The sequence below is a fragment of the Miscanthus floridulus genome, chromosome 4 (genome assembly GCF_019320115.1).
Source record: "Miscanthus floridulus cultivar M001 chromosome 4, ASM1932011v1, whole genome shotgun sequence".
In the NCBI taxonomy this organism is placed as follows: Eukaryota; Viridiplantae; Streptophyta; class Magnoliopsida; order Poales; family Poaceae; genus Miscanthus; species Miscanthus floridulus.
In genome coordinates, this window is record NC_089583.1 from 12452628 (window position 1) to 12471109 (window position 18482).

General features: G+C 45.5%; 3 protein-coding genes across 3 annotated transcripts; 1 reads left to right on the plus strand and 2 right to left on the minus strand.

Moving 5' to 3' along the window:
* Nucleotides 1–1779: 1779 nt before the first annotated feature.
* Nucleotides 1780–3907, plus strand: LOC136549436 (protein MET1, chloroplastic-like). The gene is made up of 6 exons (XM_066540711.1): nucleotides 1780–2555; nucleotides 2699–2793; nucleotides 2903–2979; nucleotides 3085–3205; nucleotides 3297–3356; nucleotides 3420–3907. The coding sequence occupies exons 1-6, from the start codon at nucleotides 2021–2023 to the stop codon at nucleotides 3558–3560; spliced, it is 1029 nt and encodes a 342-aa protein (XP_066396808.1). The 5' UTR covers nucleotides 1780–2020; the 3' UTR covers nucleotides 3561–3907.
* A 319-nt stretch (nucleotides 3908–4226) lies between these two features.
* Nucleotides 4227–8178, minus strand: LOC136549435 (ADP-glucose phosphorylase). The gene is made up of 3 exons (XM_066540710.1): nucleotides 7496–8178; nucleotides 5452–5742; nucleotides 4227–4821 (listed from the first exon to the last, which is right to left on the minus strand). The coding sequence occupies exons 1-3, from the start codon at nucleotides 8018–8020 to the stop codon at nucleotides 4561–4563; spliced, it is 1077 nt and encodes a 358-aa protein (XP_066396807.1). The 5' UTR covers nucleotides 8021–8178; the 3' UTR covers nucleotides 4227–4560.
* Nucleotides 8179–9259: 1081 nt separating this feature from the next.
* LOC136550948 (large ribosomal subunit protein eL15z-like) lies at nucleotides 9260–11252 on the minus strand. The gene is made up of 4 exons (XM_066542531.1): nucleotides 11145–11252; nucleotides 10877–11043; nucleotides 9780–9977; nucleotides 9260–9686 (listed from the first exon to the last, which is right to left on the minus strand). The coding sequence occupies exons 1-4, from the start codon at nucleotides 11146–11148 to the stop codon at nucleotides 9441–9443; spliced, it is 615 nt and encodes a 204-aa protein (XP_066398628.1). The 5' UTR covers nucleotides 11149–11252; the 3' UTR covers nucleotides 9260–9440.
* Between the last annotated feature and the right edge of the window lie 7230 nt (nucleotides 11253–18482).

Below are 18482 nucleotides of genomic sequence, written 5' to 3' on the forward strand. Positions count from 1 at the left end.
CGCGGCCACGGAGATTAGCTTGGTTACACTGTTTTTCCTGTTCGTGTCAATTGAGGATCGTCCGTTGCTGTGGATGGTAGTCAGGTCACAGACTTATTATCCTGAGCACATACTTGCTTATGGGAGTGGGAATGCTCATTGCGCTCTTGTCTTTGGGTTCTAGCTCTTTCCGTACCGACTGATTGGAGACGGGGAAAGGTGGAGGTCTAAGCACCACACTGAGACCGGATCTCAAGGATAGGGGCTTGAGTCCAAGTTTCGATGGGAGCCTGGACCCCTCGGCAGGAGTGAAATGGGTTGGTCTCGTTTGTGCTTGGGTACAAGCGAGACGTGTATTTTGGGGTACTCAGCTAGGATACATTGGATCGCGAATCGCCGTTTCCATAGCGATCTAGCCAGTTTTGTGCATAGGTTACATTATTCATAAATTTATTATATAAAAGTTTAATTACAAAATTTAGGTTGGGAAATTGTTATAATAATTTTGCCTGCTTCTCTCTCTATGTTGTCCACCATAAGTAATAGTCTATCTGTGTAATGTGTCATGTATTTTTTTTTATTAATACAATGATATACGCATATCTTCTCTGTGTATTCTGAGAAGAAAAAAGAAATATCAATATTGGAGAATGTATACTCTTCAAGCCTTGAAGCATTAAATGGTCAAACCAAACTAGCAACTAATGATACCATGCCTTATCAGCTACGGTATGTTTGTTGTTTCGTTGACCTTGCCATATAGTATATAGCTCGGTTTGTTGAATCTTGGCTGAAACTGGCTGAAAATACTGTTCTGGCTGAATTGTTGTGAGAGAAAAATATTATTTCGGCTGAAAAAACAAGCCGAATATAGGGTAAGCCGAACGGGGCAATATTGGCCAAATGGCCAGGATGAGAAAAAAATTGCATGATGGCTTTTTTTTTCTCATCATGGATGATCTTTTACTTTTAGACTTGAGTTTCAATCGTTTTTTTATCTTTTGAGTTGTGTGAGACCGTTTTGAGTGGACTTTTTGATAGGTGGAGGTCTGATTCTTGTAAGAGGATGAAGTCAGATGATATTTTCCGTTATCTAAAAATAAATATTTGTAAAAGGTCTTTTAATAGGTCGGAGAGAGCTATTTCATCTTTCTTTTTTCAAAAGAAAAGGATCAACTTTCTACTTGGTCCACACAATACTGCAAGTGAGCCCAGCATGCTGATACGGAAGGTGACACGTAGCTACGACGGGCCCCGGCCGGAGAAACACCAGCGTACGCCCGCTGGCATCATCCATCCCACGCTTGAACTCCGCCAAGCCCTCTTGGCGCCTCACAGCCCAAGATGAGAAGCGTCTCCTCCTCATGTGCTATGATGGCCTTTTTCCCTTTGTTTTTCATGGATGATCCTTTACTTTTTAGACTTGAGTTTTAATCTTTTTTTTGCCTTTTGAATTGTGTGAGAGTGAGATCGTTTTGAGTGTACTCAGTGATAGGTAAGGTCTGTTTTCTTTTTGGGAGGATGAAGCCAGATGATATTTTTCGTTATCTAAAAAGAAAGTATTTGTGAATTAGGGTCTTATAACGGGTCGGAAAGAGCTATTTCATCTTTCTTTTTTCAAAAGAAAAAGATTAACTTTCTACTGACATGGAAGGTGACACGTACGTAGTAACGTACCTACGCCGGACACCTGGCCGGAGAAAGAACAGCATGCATACGCCTTCTCAGTCCTCAGCCTCTATTTTGTTCTTCTCCGTCTGTCCGTGCTGGTGTGTGGCCTCCGTCTCACGCCTGAGCTCCAAGCCTTCCTGGCGCCACACAGCCCAAGATGAGCCACAGAAGCGTCTCCTCCTCCTCCTCATCTGCACCACCACACCACAGATTCTTCGCGAGGCGCGCGAAGAGGAGAAGAGAAGAGGAGCTCAGCAGCTGCCGGTGCTGGGCTGAGACATTCGAGCGAGCGGACCATTCGAACAAGCAGCGCGCGGCAGCTAGCTCACGCAGTCACGCAATTAAGCTTCTCCTAGCTTAGCCAATAGCCATGGCGCTGGCTAGCCAGGTCGCCGCTAACCAGCCGCCGCTGCTGTCCTCGCCCGCCCGCCGCCTCCCAAGAGCCAGCAGCAGCAATGCGTTGCTGCTGCTCCAGCCGGCGGCCGCGGTCCTCGGCGGCCGGAACCTGAGGCTGGCGCCTGCCGGTGGCGCGCGGAGGGCCCAGCTGGACGCCGTCGTCGTGCGGGCGTCGTCCGAGGCGAAGGCGGCGGCGGAGACCAAGTCGGGGGGAAGCGGAGGCGAGGGAGCGGAGGAGGAGGAGCGGCCGTACGAGGAGTACGAGGTGACGATCCAGAAGCCGTACGGGCTCAAGTTCACCAAGGGCCGCGACGGCGGCACCTACATCGAGGCCATCCAACCCGGCGGCGCGGCCGACGTGACCGGCCAGTTCGAGGTCGGCGACAAGGTGCTCGCCACCAGCGCTGTCTTCGGAGAGGAGATCTGGCCGGCGAAAGGGTACGGCCAGACCATGTACAGCATCCGTCAGAGGGTCGGCCCTCTGTACCTGAAGATGGAGAGGAGGTTTGGTAAGATAACAACAGACCGCTGTTAATTTCATGCCCTTGAATCATGCATTCGTCTTATTAGTTTTCTGAAAGAAAGAAATGGGATGAGAATTCAAGGGGTGTGATTAATTCTTGCTGGATGCTGCTGATTGAGTTGAGTCCAGGTAAGGTGGACGGTGACGGTGACCTCACCGAGAAGGAGATCATCAGATTTGAGAGGAACTCTGGAGTGGTCAGCGGCAGGGTGAGAGAGATCCAGGTGGGTAGAGTAGAAGCATCAACTCTGTATCTTCAGGTCTCTGTGTCTCCATAGAAATGCACAGAATGGTTGATTTTGCTCACGGCAATGTCTGAAAAACTCCACGCAGTTGCAAAATTACACGAGGAAGATGGAGCAGAAGATGCAGAGGGAAGAGGATCTCCGCATGGGGCTCAGGCTGTACAAGTCAGTGAACAGAAATGATTCCTCAACACCTGACAGCACTATGTGAATATGATTGCTTGCTTCAGTTTTGAAATCTCTTTCGGCTTTTGGAACAAAAAAATGCAGGGATGGGAAATATGAGGAGGCATTGGAGAAGTTCGAGTCGGTTCTGGGATCGAAACCGGAGCCCAGTGAGGCTTCCATTGCCAGCTACAATGTTGCCTGCAGCTACTCGAAGCTCGGCCGGGTTCAGTAACTCTCACTGTCGGAATATATGATGGATGCTATTCAGGTCTGCTACTGATGAAGGCTCATGTTTATGTTCCTTTGTTGTGCAGATAGAAGCTGGGCTTTCTGCACTGGAGGAAGCCCTGAAGGCAGGGTATGAAGACTTCAAGGTAACCAACTGTTTTGCAGCATGAAACACATGATGGATTGTTACTGATGGTCAATTCCTGCAGAGAGTCCGCACCGACCCGGACCTCACGAACCTGAGGAAGTCAGGGGAATTCGAGCCCTTGCTGAAGAACTACGACGAGTCGTTCATCAACGAGAACGCCATCAATGCCATCAAATCCTTGTTCGGATTAATCAAGAATTGAGCAATTGAAACATGGTGGTGGTAGGCTGGTAGCAGCAGCAGAAGCAGGCAATGCCTCTCATCTCTGATCTTGCAGATTTGCATACTGCAGAAGCCTACTAAGGCTTATAAGCTCATTCCCATACAGTTCAGCTCCCCGCTCTGTCAGTAGTTTGCAGTTCACACCTGTACCTTAGCTATTCTTGGTGAGGCTGACTATCTCCGAGAGATGCCTCCTTGCCCTCGTACTTAACCATTTGCCATTTGGTGCAGATACATTATGTATATGAGTATATATCCAATTTGTAAAGGAAATATGAGTACATTATGTAAAGGAAATATGCAGTTGTGCTTGTAAGCCATGCCAAATATGCTAAGAATCAAGCAAAAGGTGAATATGTTAGCGGACAAACTCACGAGACAACTATTGAGAACTTTGGTTCTTCAGGTTCAGACAGTTTAATGTGTCAGGAAAAAAAAAACACATCAATTCGCAATTCCTCTTGGTTCACCAATTTACACAAGGTCTGGCCGGCTACAGGCAACAGACTTCCAAAATCTGAAACTTTGTATTGTATGCTTCAATTAGCATGTATCTATGTACTGCATGTAATTCCATGCAATCTTCCAACGACATTATATCAGGGAGCTACAGTTAGCTGACAGCTGGAAATACATTTAGACCATATGATAAACCAAGACATCAGATAAAAAGATATCAAACAATTTATTAGTCTTCAAAAGAAAACTCTGTTTTTAACCACTCTGTGGTCTGTACAAACAGGCAACATCAATCTCAGAGCCAAGAAAGATGCCCAACTTGGCAACTTGGCATGCAGAACTGTTTGAATAAGGGCGAGAAAGATACCCCAGCAGATCTCCCTCGCCAAAGCAGGGCCTGATGTTACATATCAAGTTAACTATCTGCTTGTATTATTAGCATGGTATTTTTGCTTCTGAGAAAAGTGTAGAGGAACACAGCCCTCGTTCCTATCTAGTAAACGGTTAGACGTCGACCACCACTAGACTGAGCAGTCAAGTTCCCTAAGAATCTTTGCAGCATCTTCAGGGAAAACTGGATTGATGTAGCACCCACTTCCAAGCTCAAATCCGCCTATTACACTTAACTGGGGCACAATCTGGAGGAACCAGTGTGTATAAGGCAGGCAGGATGATGAAAGCCCAAATGGTGCGCTGTGGATCATAAAATTGAATGGCGGGTCATTGAGCTGCTTAGACAACTTTTGCAGCATAGTCTTTAACAGAGACCCAAGATCCAGTGCCTACAGACAGCATTTCAATAACTTAGTGCCCCAAAAAAGGTGGTGCTGACAAGCAGAATCCGCTAGTATCAACATGCCTGGAATTTATTTATCTACAGAGTAGCTCATGACTATGACATGAAATGGGCAAACTTATTGACAGCATTAGTAACGCAGATCTGGCCCATAGTGTTCCACATGACACAAATTGGGGAAGTGATCAAGTGAACCTACTAATCCCTCATTTTCATCCAGTAGAAATGCAATGCGGTGTTTGGAATAAGTGAAGATTGAAGAAGATTATTAAGTGCATCAGAAAATTGTAATGCGTATCTGGTTCAGTACGGAACGTGTGTAGAGACAAATAAGGAAATTACAAATTTCAAGTAGAAGGAACTATTTTGCATAGCCCATGAGGGAATGACGTAAATACTATACAGCTAGTATTTAGGCATGCGAACTAAACCAATAACTATAGCAGATGCATTAAACTATTGGCACAGAAGTTTATCCATAACTTAACAGGAACTCCAAAAAGGTACAGCAAGAGCAAATAGGGAAGTTTGAGCTTCAAAATATATAGTAATATTTGTATACACAGGTCGGTCTGTAAAAGATGAAACATGTAGCGGATTTCAAAATACTCCGTACCTTATCCTGATCGATTTCATGAAAATAGGAAATATGTTGTCGAGGAATAATCCATATCTCAAATGGATATGATGCTGCAAAAGGAACAATGGCAGAAAAATTAGGTGTTTCACTGATCAGGATATCTTTGGACCTAATCTCACAAAGGCTGCAGTTCCCTGATCTGTCAAAAATCTCCTTCATGCAGTTAAGCCGAGTTGTAACAGAGGGAGGGACAAAGGGAGTTCCCAACATTTGGCTGTGTGAATGTGCCATTGAAGCTCCAGCAGATGCCCCATGGTTCTTAAACACCTAAGCATATTAAGACAAAGGAACTTTTTCAGACATGAGGAAATCAACAAAGGTACTATAGAAGGTAAATTAAAAGAGGCAATTTGAAGTCAATAACAAGATTCAGGAATGAATATAGACTACTGCTAAATGGAAACTATCGATGGGACAAAAATAGATCCAACAAAACAAGTAGTAAGATGGGTTTGTGGACAAAGACTGGGACTTGGAAAGCGATGATATTATTGCCCATTAAAAGCTTTCATTGACCACGTCTCACTTATATCTTCGTTCAATCAATTTAGTTTCAAGGAAAATCACCAATTAGTTTGTATGAGCCAACTAAAGGAGTGTTACAAGTGTAAGAGTGTAATATTTTGTAAATTACCATCCACTAGCACAGTAACAATGGCACTGCTCAAACATACCACCTATGTCCTTGTGGTAAGCATGAGAACTCCGCCAAACTACATATCTACACAAAATAGACTGCCTATCTGCACATACCATAATAACAAGCATGGCTATTGGCTAACAAATAACATGGAAAGCATCATAAACACTAGAAATGAAATATAAGGAGGAACGTGTTGATTCATTTTCCTTAGAGACTAGTTAGTTTCTATGGTTGGCAAAAGTCCAATATTAAGATGAGCCTGCATTTAAAATTGGCACACTGCATTCCCCTTGTGGCTTCACAGTGAGAGGCAATGATTTTATTTGGGAAGATAGACCCGGTAGGAAAGTATCAAACCCAGGACAAATGGGTTCATAACAAACTACTGAGCTTACACCGCAGATCCTAACAAATGAGACACTGGCACTTTCTATTTACTAACCCATAACACAATATCCCAACGTCAGCTAGATTCCTACATGGATATATAGATGACAAATACGCCACATGGACAGTGCATGAAAAAGGCTCAAGTATAAGCAATGCAGTAAACGACAAAGGCACTAACAACAGAAACAGCATGTTTCGCAAGTGAACAATAAAGCACTTTAAGTCTGGAATGATTTGCCAATCAAGAATCACCATATCCAAGCTTATGTAAATGAACCATACACAAACCTCGACAGAATAGACAAAATCACAAATTCCATTCTAAACTAAAAGTTGAATATGTTATTGTCCATATCTATCCTGCCATCAAAAGTGGTTGACATAAACATAGGTGTAACAGCAAGTGCCCAGGAATTGGAATCTTGTAAAGCCTACAGCGACCTTAACTGCTGTGCAACGTAACCTCCAGAACAAGCATATCTTATAACATACCCAACAAGTTTGCAAACTTTGCCACGGAAACATTATCCGTACACTATAAAGGCACATGAATCTGAACTTATAATCTCGTTTACAGGCAATGTATATCATGATACTGGAATTTTTACATTAATCTACCCAAAATGTCAATCTCCGTACCAACATAAAGAAACACATCAATATCCAAATTAGAAGATACACTGAACCATCGACACATGTGAAAACTAGAAAGACGGCGCAATATCTCCAGCTAAGAAATTGTCCTGGCCCCTATAGAAACTATATCCGGCGTTTAGCAATTGTTAACTCTTAAGTAACAAGTTTCAAGTGCTTTAGGATGCATCAATTTGCAGCGTCTAATTTTGCAGTTTGGAAATACTCTCAGCGTCTAATATTTTGCTGCAAATTGTCACCATTATCCAAATAATGAAATGGCCCAGCCATCTGATAAAGGCAAACTAAGCAGAAATGGGATGCACACGCGTTAAAGCCTCTCTACGGCTCTACCTGAACATACTTCACCGCGGGGTGCTCCCCGAGCTGCCGCACGCGATCCGCGTAGGCGAGCAGCACGTCGCGGACGCCCTCGGCGTCCAGGTCCCAGAGGCGCACGTCGTGGCGTGGCGTCTCGATGACCACGTCGTGGAAGCCGAACCCGGGGACGGCGCGCTCCCCGGGCTCGTCCGGGGGAGCCTCCCCCTCCGGCAGCACAGGCGGCGGGGGCGGCGGCTCCACGTCACGGCGCAGCGCGGGGTAGAGGTTCTGGATGACGCGGATCCGCCACGGCAGGGTGCCGTCGGGCGGCACGCGGAAGATCTGGGGCGCGCACTCGGACTCGCGGCCGGCGCAGAAGGGGCAGGACGGCTTGGGCGGCGCCGGCGAGTCGGCCCCTGGGCTGGGGCTGGGGCTAGGTTTGGTGGGGGCGTGGGACTTGAGGTCGGTGGGGCGGCGCGAGCGCGCCGGCGAGAAGACGACCCACCGCCCGAACACAGCGTCCCGGCGGGCCTCCGAGGTCCTGGAAGCTTCCGCCATGGCCTTCTAGAAAGCTCCGGAGAAGGCGGTGGTGATGGCTGACGAGTGGAGAGGCGAGAGCGCTGCTCTTCCTCTTCCTCTGCCTGTGCTCGCCGCAGAACCCGGCCGCCTGGCAGTTTCGCCACCGGCTGGCTCTAGAGAGAGGACACTTGGGATAGGGCTGGTTCGCTGACCGGTAGGACCTACATGTCACGGGGGCAGATGGGGCTGCGCTTAGTTGGTCGCTGCGCAGTGGGGCACACCCGCATAAGAGTTTGACCATTTTCCTAAGTTGTTTGACCTGGACTCAAAATCTCGCTGAAGTGGGATCGTGACAGGTTATTATACAAATGTGGTAACAGAGATTTTAGTGAAAATTTTCTTCTCTAAATCGCCTCTTCAACGACAAATTGTTGGAGTGTAATAAAGAGATATACAGAGCTACTTTTTATTAGAATGTCTCTCTAGATAAAGATTTAGAGAATGAATTTGAAACAAGATTGTTAGAGATGCTCAATGTGATGAAAACGCTGCTAAATTTTTCTTTGCTTAATAAGATAATAATTATTCTCTTTTTTATGGCAACAACCAAGCATTCTTGGGCATACAATACGTAGGGCAAAATGTAAAGTTTTGCTACTTTGAATCATCAAATATGAAAGGCGTCTAGAATAAAATACAAGAATTTGGGCTCTCGTCTCTCAATAGCTCACACAGTAACTCTAATTTGGCGCCATCAACGACACGCCATTAATTATTTGAGTTAATTGTGATCCCCTTCTCGACGCAAAATTGTAATGGTTATTCAAACCTCCGCATGATTTGAGGATCCCTATTGTACCATTGCAGCTAAGCAAAATCCAATAGCTAAAAATGGATTGGCTACAGCCTACAGTACCTACCATTGTAGCTAAGCAAAATCCAGAATGCAACTTCGCAACAGAATGCAACGACCTAAAATCGTATGATTCACAAACCACAACTATGTCGAATCCAACAATGCAAGCGCATATAAAACATATCAACCACACCTTGAACAACTAAACGAATAATCGGTAACGGAGAATCGAGAGGCACCATCATCCCGGGATGCAAAAGTACCACGAAACAAACGACTGTCCGCAGCCCACTACACATGCAAACCGATCATCGTTTACAGACTGTTCGCTTGGTCATGATAAGTCATGGCTGAAAATACTACTGTCGGTTGATTTGGTGTGAAAAAAAAATACAGTTCGTTAACTGAAAACAAACCAAACAAGACCAAATGACCAGGGCAGAATTTGATCACTAACCATTCGTTGTCTCTTAACACTGCAGAATTGCAAATAGTTCATGACAACACGAGTAGCAAAATTTGAAAATGCAACCAAACAAAGCCGAAGTTTTTGTTTCGCTTGGGACAGGTTCGACAGTGACAGTATCCAAGCACCAGACAAGCTCAGCGGTAGCGGCGGAGGGAGAGGGTCTGGTTGCGCTTCCAGGTGGCTCTCCTGGAGGGCCTGTTCTTGTGGTGGGTGTGGCCCTTGCCGCGCAGGCCACGGAACTTCTTGCCTGCGGAGGTGAGGCCACGAAGCTCACGGTGCTTGTGGACAGGGTTGCATAGCCAGTTGATCCTTGGGTCGGTTTTGATGGCTTTGTGGGCAACATCCACAAGGATGATCTCAAAGTACTTGTAGGTACTATCCTGTGTTAGGAGTGATGGACATGTCAAGCCATTAGCACAAACCCATAAGCTAGTATCTCTGTAGACGAATTTTCTTGTTACAATCCGGCGTACCTCATTCAACCAGTAGGAGTTAAGAACCCTCAAACCACCAAGCTTGCGTCCGGCTCTCTCCTCAGCTACAGACCTCTTGTTCCTCTGGAACTTGAGCTGGGTGATACCCTGGTGTTTGGGCTTGCCATATACAATACCCTTAGGCACAGGCCTCTTCCTGCCACCACGCCTCACACGGACACGGTAGACAACATAACCCTGAAGATGAATGAACACAACACATCAAACAAAAGCAAATGACAGTAGCTACTCAAACTGCATTAATAAAATGAAGTAAACAAGCCTAACATAGCATCCTACGAGTCTAATGCGCAGAAATCCTACTCCAAAAATTTATTGCGTAACAAGAAAAGGCATACATGTCAGACAGCTGCATAACTGCAACAAGACCATGCAGTGAAACAACAGTAAGTTGGATCACTGTACTCACCAAACAAGTTTTCACTGCCACAAGCTGACACGAGCATAATATAAATATATAAATAAATGGTCTTACATTATCATTATCTCACCACATAAAAATCAGCCAAACAAATCACAAACATAATGTGATTAAATGGCTTAAATCGTATTAGCCTAGCCTGGCGAAATAACCCACATAAAACTCTATTAATTTTATGGTCCAAATGCAATGCACCATCATAGGCAGCAAACAAAAAAGACTCAATTTCAAGTTATGTTCAGATTATTCCAACTCAATAAGTAGCTACGATATTTGGCGCACAACAAACTGCAGCATCAACAGGTTGCACTTATCAATTTAGTAGCTAGCACAGCTTATCATAATCTAAATTCAGGCATTATATATCCAAACATCGTAATAATGCCCAAACAAAGGCTCCAACACATGTTTTTATTGTACATACTGAACAGCAGTACTACATTTTGCACACAGAAAACTGACAACAATCTATCGCCTGAAACTACAGTAGAAATGGTCCACCCAAAGCCGTGAAATCTCATAAACACAAACCAGCAAACGGCGATATGACTGCGCAGATCGAATCCTAAATGGCTTCAAGCCCTCAACCAACCTATATCTATAATCACTATCTCACGGCAGGCAACAGAACAGAGCGCCAGGCGGGGAGATCTACCTGCTTGGCCTTGTAGCCGAGGCGGCGGGCCTTGTCAGGGCGGGTGGGCCTGGTGAGGCGGACGATGGCCGGCTGCTGCCTGTACTCCCAGCAGCGCACGCGCTGCACGAAACGCATCACGTCCGACTGTTTCCTCCTCCATAGCTCCGACACGTACTTGTATGCCCCTGCGCAACGAACAGGCCGTCAGAGAGAGAGACGACGCACAAAGGCCCGCCGGCACGGAGAGACCAGAGAACATTTGCGGGACGGAGGAGGAGGAGCTCACCCATGGCGGATGCGGCTGCGTGCGGCGGTTGCGGCGGCTGGGAGGGAGATGGAGTGCGCGGAGAAGCCCGGGGTTTGGGTGGGAGGTGCGCTTATATTCGCGCGATGGGAGCCTCGTCGCCGTCGGATGGGCTAGGGTTTTGGAACGGTGGGCGGAGGATGGTTGGAGATGTGGGCCGAGCCAGCTGGGCTTGCCTGCGTAAGCAGATGGGCTTCTGTTGGAAATAGGCTTCTGTTGATCTTTTTCTTTAATTTTCTATTTTTATTGGAAGAAAAAGTCTATTCTATTTCTACCTCCTCCTACCATAGTGCCCATGCTAACGCCACGGCTTTATTTCAGAAATGCACAAAAACAACGACGATATTTTTCATAGTTCAAGTTTCACACAATTTTTTGTTTGAGGGAAACAAGTTTCACGCAATTATATATGACAATGTATATAATCCGGAAAACACTTATACATAACAAGGCATAGTAAGGTTATGTCTCGCCTCAACCGTCTAATTTACAATCTGCTGAAGACCTTAAGTAGGTCTTGGAGTTCTCCAGGGATATTGTCTCCACGTTCATTTGCATGGCTCTTCAAAATGTCCACCAAGAATTTCGTCCTCAGGAAAGTTAATAGCTGTGCATGACAGATAATAAGTTAACTTATTAATTTGATATGTATTCTCAACAATCGCCATCACATCCTCGCAAGCACGCTGTCTTCGTCTTATTCTAGATCAACCATTTCTGCCTCAATTCCTATATTCTTTTTCAATTGTTCTATATCGAGATGAGCAAAACCTATAATAATTAATTTTATATACCAAATTATGAATCAATCTCTATAGTTGTTGCCGGACAGGTAACAGTGATAAGCTCAGCTTTTCACAATTATATAGATGAGCCACTGACTGTCGATTGCTGCTAACTAAAGGCAAGAAATTCTTTATCTCCTACTTTTTTCTACAATGTTATCTAGGTTGCTGCAAATTTAAAATAATAACAACCTGCAAGGAAAGAAAGGATGATATTTCATCAGACAAGAGATAAGGAGCGAGAAGAATACAAGCTAATACTAATATATTTGACCGCGCCCACCGCCAGCGACATACAAAGCCTAAAAAGGACCCAGAGAGGACTGCCACCCAAAATAATATGATGTAAATCAGCATCGATCCAGATTAAGCAAAAGGACAATATATTTCTTGAAAATGCTGGCCCTTTCATATTCAGTAGTTTTGCAAAAGGATGGCCAGTATTAAGCAAAAGGATAATATGATCTAAGAGTAGTTTTGCATAGAACTTAGATCCAAATCTTTACTTAAGATTCTTTTCCCTACATAAACATGAGAAAACTACATTTAATGTAGCCCATCGTCTATCCTGCATTCCTACCCATCAGCTAATGACAGATAAGTAGGAGAAAATAATACTGGCCACAACAATTATACCGTTTAGCATCTTGCATGTGGATAGCTTATACAAACTAAAGAACCTAAAAATTATTACCATTGATGTTACCTCAAGCCTGTCATTTTCTTTTGACATTACCTTGTAAGCTCTCTACAAAGCCCACATCTCCTGCACACATAGGCAAACAAGAACAAACTGCAGTCAATAGATAGAGTAGATAATTTGGCTTTAGAACTTGAGTATATATCCAGTTTTATTTAACAAAATCGCAATCACACATTAGCAAAGCAAGATCGTGACCATGACCTGTTTAAAATAATAATAACCACTAAGTGTTGAACCTGAGTTGCTATCAAGATTTTCAGAACTACTAGATTTTTTAAGGAAGTTGAGAAGTCACAGCTCTATTTATAAGATACAAAACCGTCCCATGGATAGATGTCATTAGAACCATGCTTGTATAGACCGTTTTGTTCTTCCAGCGATAAGATGAAACATCACAAGGCATAGAGAGAAACAGGAAAGTAAACTAAAAATGGAGAGAAGTCATGTAAAAATCGGTAGATAGTTGTACCTAGTTTAGTAAAAAAAACAGAGGCCATAAGCTGCAAATTATTATTTGGAGCAGAGGCATCTGGTCGACAGAGCAGTAATCATGATGTTTTTCTTTTTTTCAACAAATTCATGTACAGTAGACTCTACAAATGTAGTGCTACAAGCACCAAGATGCATTAAAACAGATCCAAAAGGAACCACTAACTTTGATCCAAAACAATGCAATATGAAAGCGTAGTCCCACACTTCAATAGCAGAGTAACTTCCTGGAGCACCCCCCACTTCAATAGTAGAGTAACTTCCTGGAGCACATTAAAAATGAATGAAACATGCTGGAGTACTGAGAGGGTAAAGAACGCATTTACAAATTATTCATACTGAAAGCATCTATGCCCCTAGTTGGGTTTCGGTGATTAATGACGATATAAGATTACTATGACTAACGTGTGTTTTGCAGAGGTAACTTGAGTTAGGTCATGGTAATGGTGATTGACTGGGCAATTATGGTTTTCATGCCCGTGTCGATAGAAATCGCTTCGGTTTTCAAAGGATGGATGATTATGTTAAGGACGGACTAGTTCTAAGTATCGTTTAGCGTTGGAAAGACACTTAGAGTAGTTTAGGACTTTGTTTCTTTTCCTTTGGCCGTACTATTAAGGGGAGTATGAACTAGTAGCTTGACCAGATGAGTCTAATGGTTTAGGTGTGGTGCACACTTGTCAAACTTAGCACTAAGCAGCTCAAGGACAGTCCATAGATCAGTTGAAGTCGATGTTGTTCACAAAGTTAGTAAAATTTGAGGTGAATGAAGACTTGGATGATGATCGGACGCATAGGTGCCATGCCCGGTCAGTGTTAGCTCGCGCAGCTAGGGTGTGTTCATCGACCAGACGCTGGACCGCACTCACTAATGCCGTGTCCGGTCAGTATTAGCTCACGCTGCTAGGGTTTGCTTTTTGACCGGACGCTAAGGACGTTGTGACCTGACGCATTAGAGGTAGCATCCGGTCAATAACAGTAAGTATCCAGAGAAGGAAACTTTTGATTGGACGCGTCTGATGGGTGGCGACCGGACGCTAGTCAGAGGCCGGTCTTTGATATCTGGGCTAGCGTCATGTAGCCGTTGGCCACTGACCGGATACGTCCAGTCACTTTGACCTGAGCATCCGATCACCCCGAAATGTGCTGAGTTGGACCCCAAACGAGTATGTTTTGAAGTGGGGAGTATAAATACCTCTCCTACTCGTCCAACTTAGCTCTCTTGCCCATATGTTCAGCTGAGAAACACCTTTGGAGTGCAAGGGAGAGCAAGAGGCTAGTGGGATGATTTGAAATTTGATAATCCAAGATTAAGGACCTTATTAGTGCATAGAGAGTAGCAAGTGTGCATCCACCCTTCTTATTAGGCTTGTCATGGTCAAGTGAGAGCTTGTGCTGGTTACTCTTGGTGATTGCCATCACCTAGGCGGCTTTGGTGGTGATTGGGAACTTGGTGATCATCCGACAGAGCTTGTGGATGGCCCAAGTCATGGTGTGAGCGGTTGTGAGCGATTCACCATGATTGAGTGTCAAAGAATCAGCCCGTAGAGAGCACTTGATCCTTGCGCGAATCAAGGGGGAGCTACACCCATGCGCGGATGCTCCAACGAGGACTAGTGGGGAGTGGCGACTCTCCGATACCTCGGAAAAATATCGACGCATTCCTCTTCCTCTCTCTACTTTGAGCATTTATAGTTGAGCAATTCAATTCATGTCTCTATATTCCTAGAATTGCCATGCTAGAGTAAGATTGAAACATAGGGAGCAAAACTCTTGTGCGATAGAACGATAGAAACACTGCTAGGCACAAGGGGGTGAAATGGGCTAAGTGTAGGGCTTAATTTTTGTAAGAAATTTAGAATTAGCCCAATTCACCCCCCCTCTTGAGCATCTTGATCCTTTCACATACGTTTGAGAAAGTCAACATATTGAAGTTGCAGCCAAATTTTTTGAGGGCTGCTCCGGAAGGCAGACGGTGGGTTGAAGAAGGCAAGGAGCGCCAAGATCTAACTATCGAGCAGCATTGAAAAGCGCGTCCCTGCTCAAAATCATGAAATAAAATTAGGCTCCCCTAGCTACGGTGTCTAAGCTCGTGGGGAGATTAGATGTGAAGAAAAGCCACACGCCATTGGGTAGCAGGATGTGCACCCGTCGCCTCGCTAACACCCACGCGCGGGCTCAGTGCCTCACACGTCACGCATGCGCTGAGAGATGTAGAGTTTGGCCGATGTAGCACAGGGTTAGCAATGACGCCTAACTCGGCGCATCGAGAAGTCGATGCAGCGATGGCGCAGGGACACAGCAATGGCGTAGTGTCTGACTCCGTCCCCAGCCGGACATGATCCAACTAAAGCTGAGCACCACAAGCCTAGGATCTAGGAGGCGGCGAGGGCGACGATTAGAGGCGCAGGGGCATTAGGGAAGAGAAGGGGTGGGCAAACCTATTTGGTGCTCATCGCCGATGAAGGGCCCGTCGAAGACCTACGCACCTGGCTCACGGCGGCGACGGCGCGGTCACCCGGTCCTGTGCTCGGGTATCGCCGGCATTAGTGGGGAGAGCGGGAGGCAGCGGGCAGGATAGGCAGTCGGTGTTGCGGTCCGACCACCGGCGCTTGACTCACCACCGGTCCGCGGCCACTGGGGCCAAGACCTGAGGCTACTGCCGCGCAGTGCGGGTGGCCTCGACTGCTAACAACCCAATCGAGAACCAGTCGACCACCGCACACGTGACCCGGAGGAGAGGGTGGGGGACGGCGGGAGGATGGGCGAGGCGCCCATGCTCGACTGGCGGCGGCGGGGAGAGGGGCGTTTGACGGTGTAGGGTTATGGCAAACCAAGGAGTCGAACATCATTTTTTTTATTTTATTTTTTATTCGGTGATGATTGGCTTCGATCGTGGTGTCATGTGTTGAAGTGCGAGGAGGGTGCGGGGGTGAGAAGCCTAGCATCACACATAGAATCATGGCCATCGGAATTTGGTTTAGATGTTTTAGTAGCCCTTAATTTTAATGGAGACGAATTTTTTTGTGTATTTTTCTAGGTGCATAATGGTTGGAAGCTCTCAGTGGGGGATGTTTTCTTGAGGAGATCTAGTATAATTTTGATTTGTCCATTATAGTAGAGATATAAATTATTGCCCTAGTCCGCTGAAAGGATCTAGGATGTCGCCTAGAGGGGGGTGAATAGGCGTTTCTGAAAAATCAACACCTTTAAAAGCGGAAACGATTAGTAATAGGAGTTTCCAAAATGGAAACTCCAAATCAAAGTAATACAACCCCTCACAAGTTAGCCACAAAGTATATAAAAGATACTAGATAAACCTAGGGAGCCAAACAGCGGCAACCAAAGAGTTGAATCAAAATGCACTAGTCAGTTAATGTCGGAAGTCCCGACGTTTGGGTCAGAACTTCCGACGTGTCGGAAGTCCCGACGATTGGGTCAGAACTTCCGACGTGTCAGAAGTCCCAACAGTTTGAGTCAGAACTTCCAACGCAAACTGTCAGCACTTCCGACCCCTGCGGGAAAAGAACTACAAGTGCTAAAATGAACTTTGCGATGCCGATAACTTACAAACCCACTTCCTAGTGGTAAGGTAAGGTGTTGGGTCACTCTCTTGACGTCGATAAGCCACCAATCCGTAGATCGAGTCCCAAACCCTAAGAAATAGCTAGAGAGAGGGAGACAACCAAATACAAGTAATTTCGAGCAAATCACAACAACAACAAGCACGCGGGAGACAAGAATTTATCCCGAGGTTCGGTAGCCCCACAAAGGAGTTCCTACGTCCTCGTTGTTGAGGTGACCACTTAGGTCGGAGTCTCTTCCACCTCCTTGCCTCACTCAAGGATACCACAAAGGTCACTTGAGTTTCTTCACTAGAAAACAAGGGTAATACAAACTTCCCAAGGCTCTTCCACAAGATGGAAGCTCTTGGGCGACGCCTAGCCGGCTAGGGGAAAATCCCCAAGAGTAACAAATGCAAATCAAACCGGCTTGACGAAGAAATCAAGTGCTCAAGCTTGCTCCAAGTGTTTTTCTCACTCAATCCACTCTCCAATCACTCAAACCCTTTGGGAATCGAAGTTGGAAGTAAGGGAGTGAAGAGAGGGGAGCCTAGAATGCTTGGGGGCTGTTTGGCCGAGTGTTTGTCGCAATGAAATGAGTGGGCAACGGTTAGAAGTGAGGAGAGGGGTATTTATACCCCAAGTGAAAATCAAACCGTTCAGATCTACGTCGGAAGTTCCGACGCAGATCTCGGGACTTCCGACGTATGAAGAAAACACTGTTCACAACAGGTCAGAAGTCCGTGTGTGCAAGTCAGTGTCGGAACTTCTGACAAACGTCGGGACTTCCGACGGTCATCACTTCCGACGTACGTCGGGACTTCCGACGGTCATCACTTCCGACGTACGTCGGGACTTCCGACGGGCACAGTTAAACAAACAGCCAACACCGCTGAGGCCGGGACTTCTGACTGTCGGGACTTCCGACACACGTCGGGACTTCCGACTGTCGGGAGTTCCGACACACGTTGGGACTTCCGACATCCACAGTCACCGCGCAGGCTGTGACTGAGAGTCAGCACTTCCGGCAAGAGTCATGACTTCCGACTGTCGGGAGTTCCGGCTTACGTCGGGACTTCCGACACCGACAGTCACAGAAAATTATTCTATGTGCTCGTGAAGTGCTAGAGTGTCTCATTATTGATTTAGTTATTATGCTTGAGCACTCTATCTTCCTCAGACCACCTAAACTTGCATCCCTCTTAATAGTACGGCATTCCTATTAACTCAAATTTAAAAGTATAAGGAAATTAAACCTTTTGAGTTGATCTCTTTGAACCGAAGCCGTGTTTTCCAATCTTCATCAAATGAGGGTGCCAATCATGTTGATATTGATCTTTTCACTTGAGCATAGCCATCTTGAGCACGTGACTTGATTCCATTCATCAAATATGAATAACTCCAAATGCATCAAGTCACTTCCAACGCTTTGTCTAATATAGGTTTGATCCTCCACATCAATATGACTATCGCAGCTTGATTAGTACCTCAACTAAATGCAAGTACTTCCTTCTTCACCCTAGCTAGGTTCTTCGGCCGCCAAGCCGTCGCTTGCCCTTCACCCTTGCTTAGTACCTCAAAGCCTTTCCTTGCTATCTTCACCATCTCAAGCCATCAAGTCACATCTTGTGTTGAATCATCCATTCATTTGTATTGTTGTCTTTTTCTTTTCAATTTAGCAAGCTTCAAATATGAGACCATTCCATATGCAATCCCTCATGTCTCATTAATTAACTTTTATCGTGCTTGCTTTCACATAGATCATTGAAATCCCACAATA

Excerpts from the sequence above, each read along its gene's own strand:
- LOC136549436 (XM_066540711.1), top strand. The coding sequence starts at position 2,021 with ATGGCGCTGGCTAGCCAGGTCGCCGCTAACCAGCCGCCGCTGCTGTCC. Across the intron at positions 2,980-3,084 it reads ATGGGGCTCAGGCTGTACAA|GGATGGGAAATATGAGGAGG; the intron begins GTCAGTGAACAG and ends AAAAAAATGCAG. Across the intron at positions 3,357-3,419 it reads CAGGGTATGAAGACTTCAAG|AGAGTCCGCACCGACCCGGA; the intron begins GTAACCAACTGT and ends CAATTCCTGCAG.
- LOC136549435 (XM_066540710.1), bottom strand. The coding sequence starts at position 8,020 with ATGGCGGAAGCTTCCAGGACCTCGGAGGCCCGCCGGGACGCTGTGTTC. Across the intron at positions 5,743-7,495 it reads CCGCGGTGAAGTATGTTCAG|GTGTTTAAGAACCATGGGGC; the intron begins GTAGAGCCGTAG and ends TAATATGCTTAG. Across the intron at positions 4,822-5,451 it reads ATGAAATCGATCAGGATAAG|GCACTGGATCTTGGGTCTCT; the intron begins GTACGGAGTATT and ends TGCTGTCTGTAG.
- LOC136550948 (XM_066542531.1), bottom strand. Across the intron at positions 9,978-10,876 it reads TCGGCTACAAGGCCAAGCAG|GGTTATGTTGTCTACCGTGT; the intron begins GTAGATCTCCCC and ends ATTCATCTTCAG. Across the intron at positions 9,687-9,779 it reads ACTCCTACTGGTTGAATGAG|GATAGTACCTACAAGTACTT; the intron begins GTACGCCGGATT and ends CTCCTAACACAG.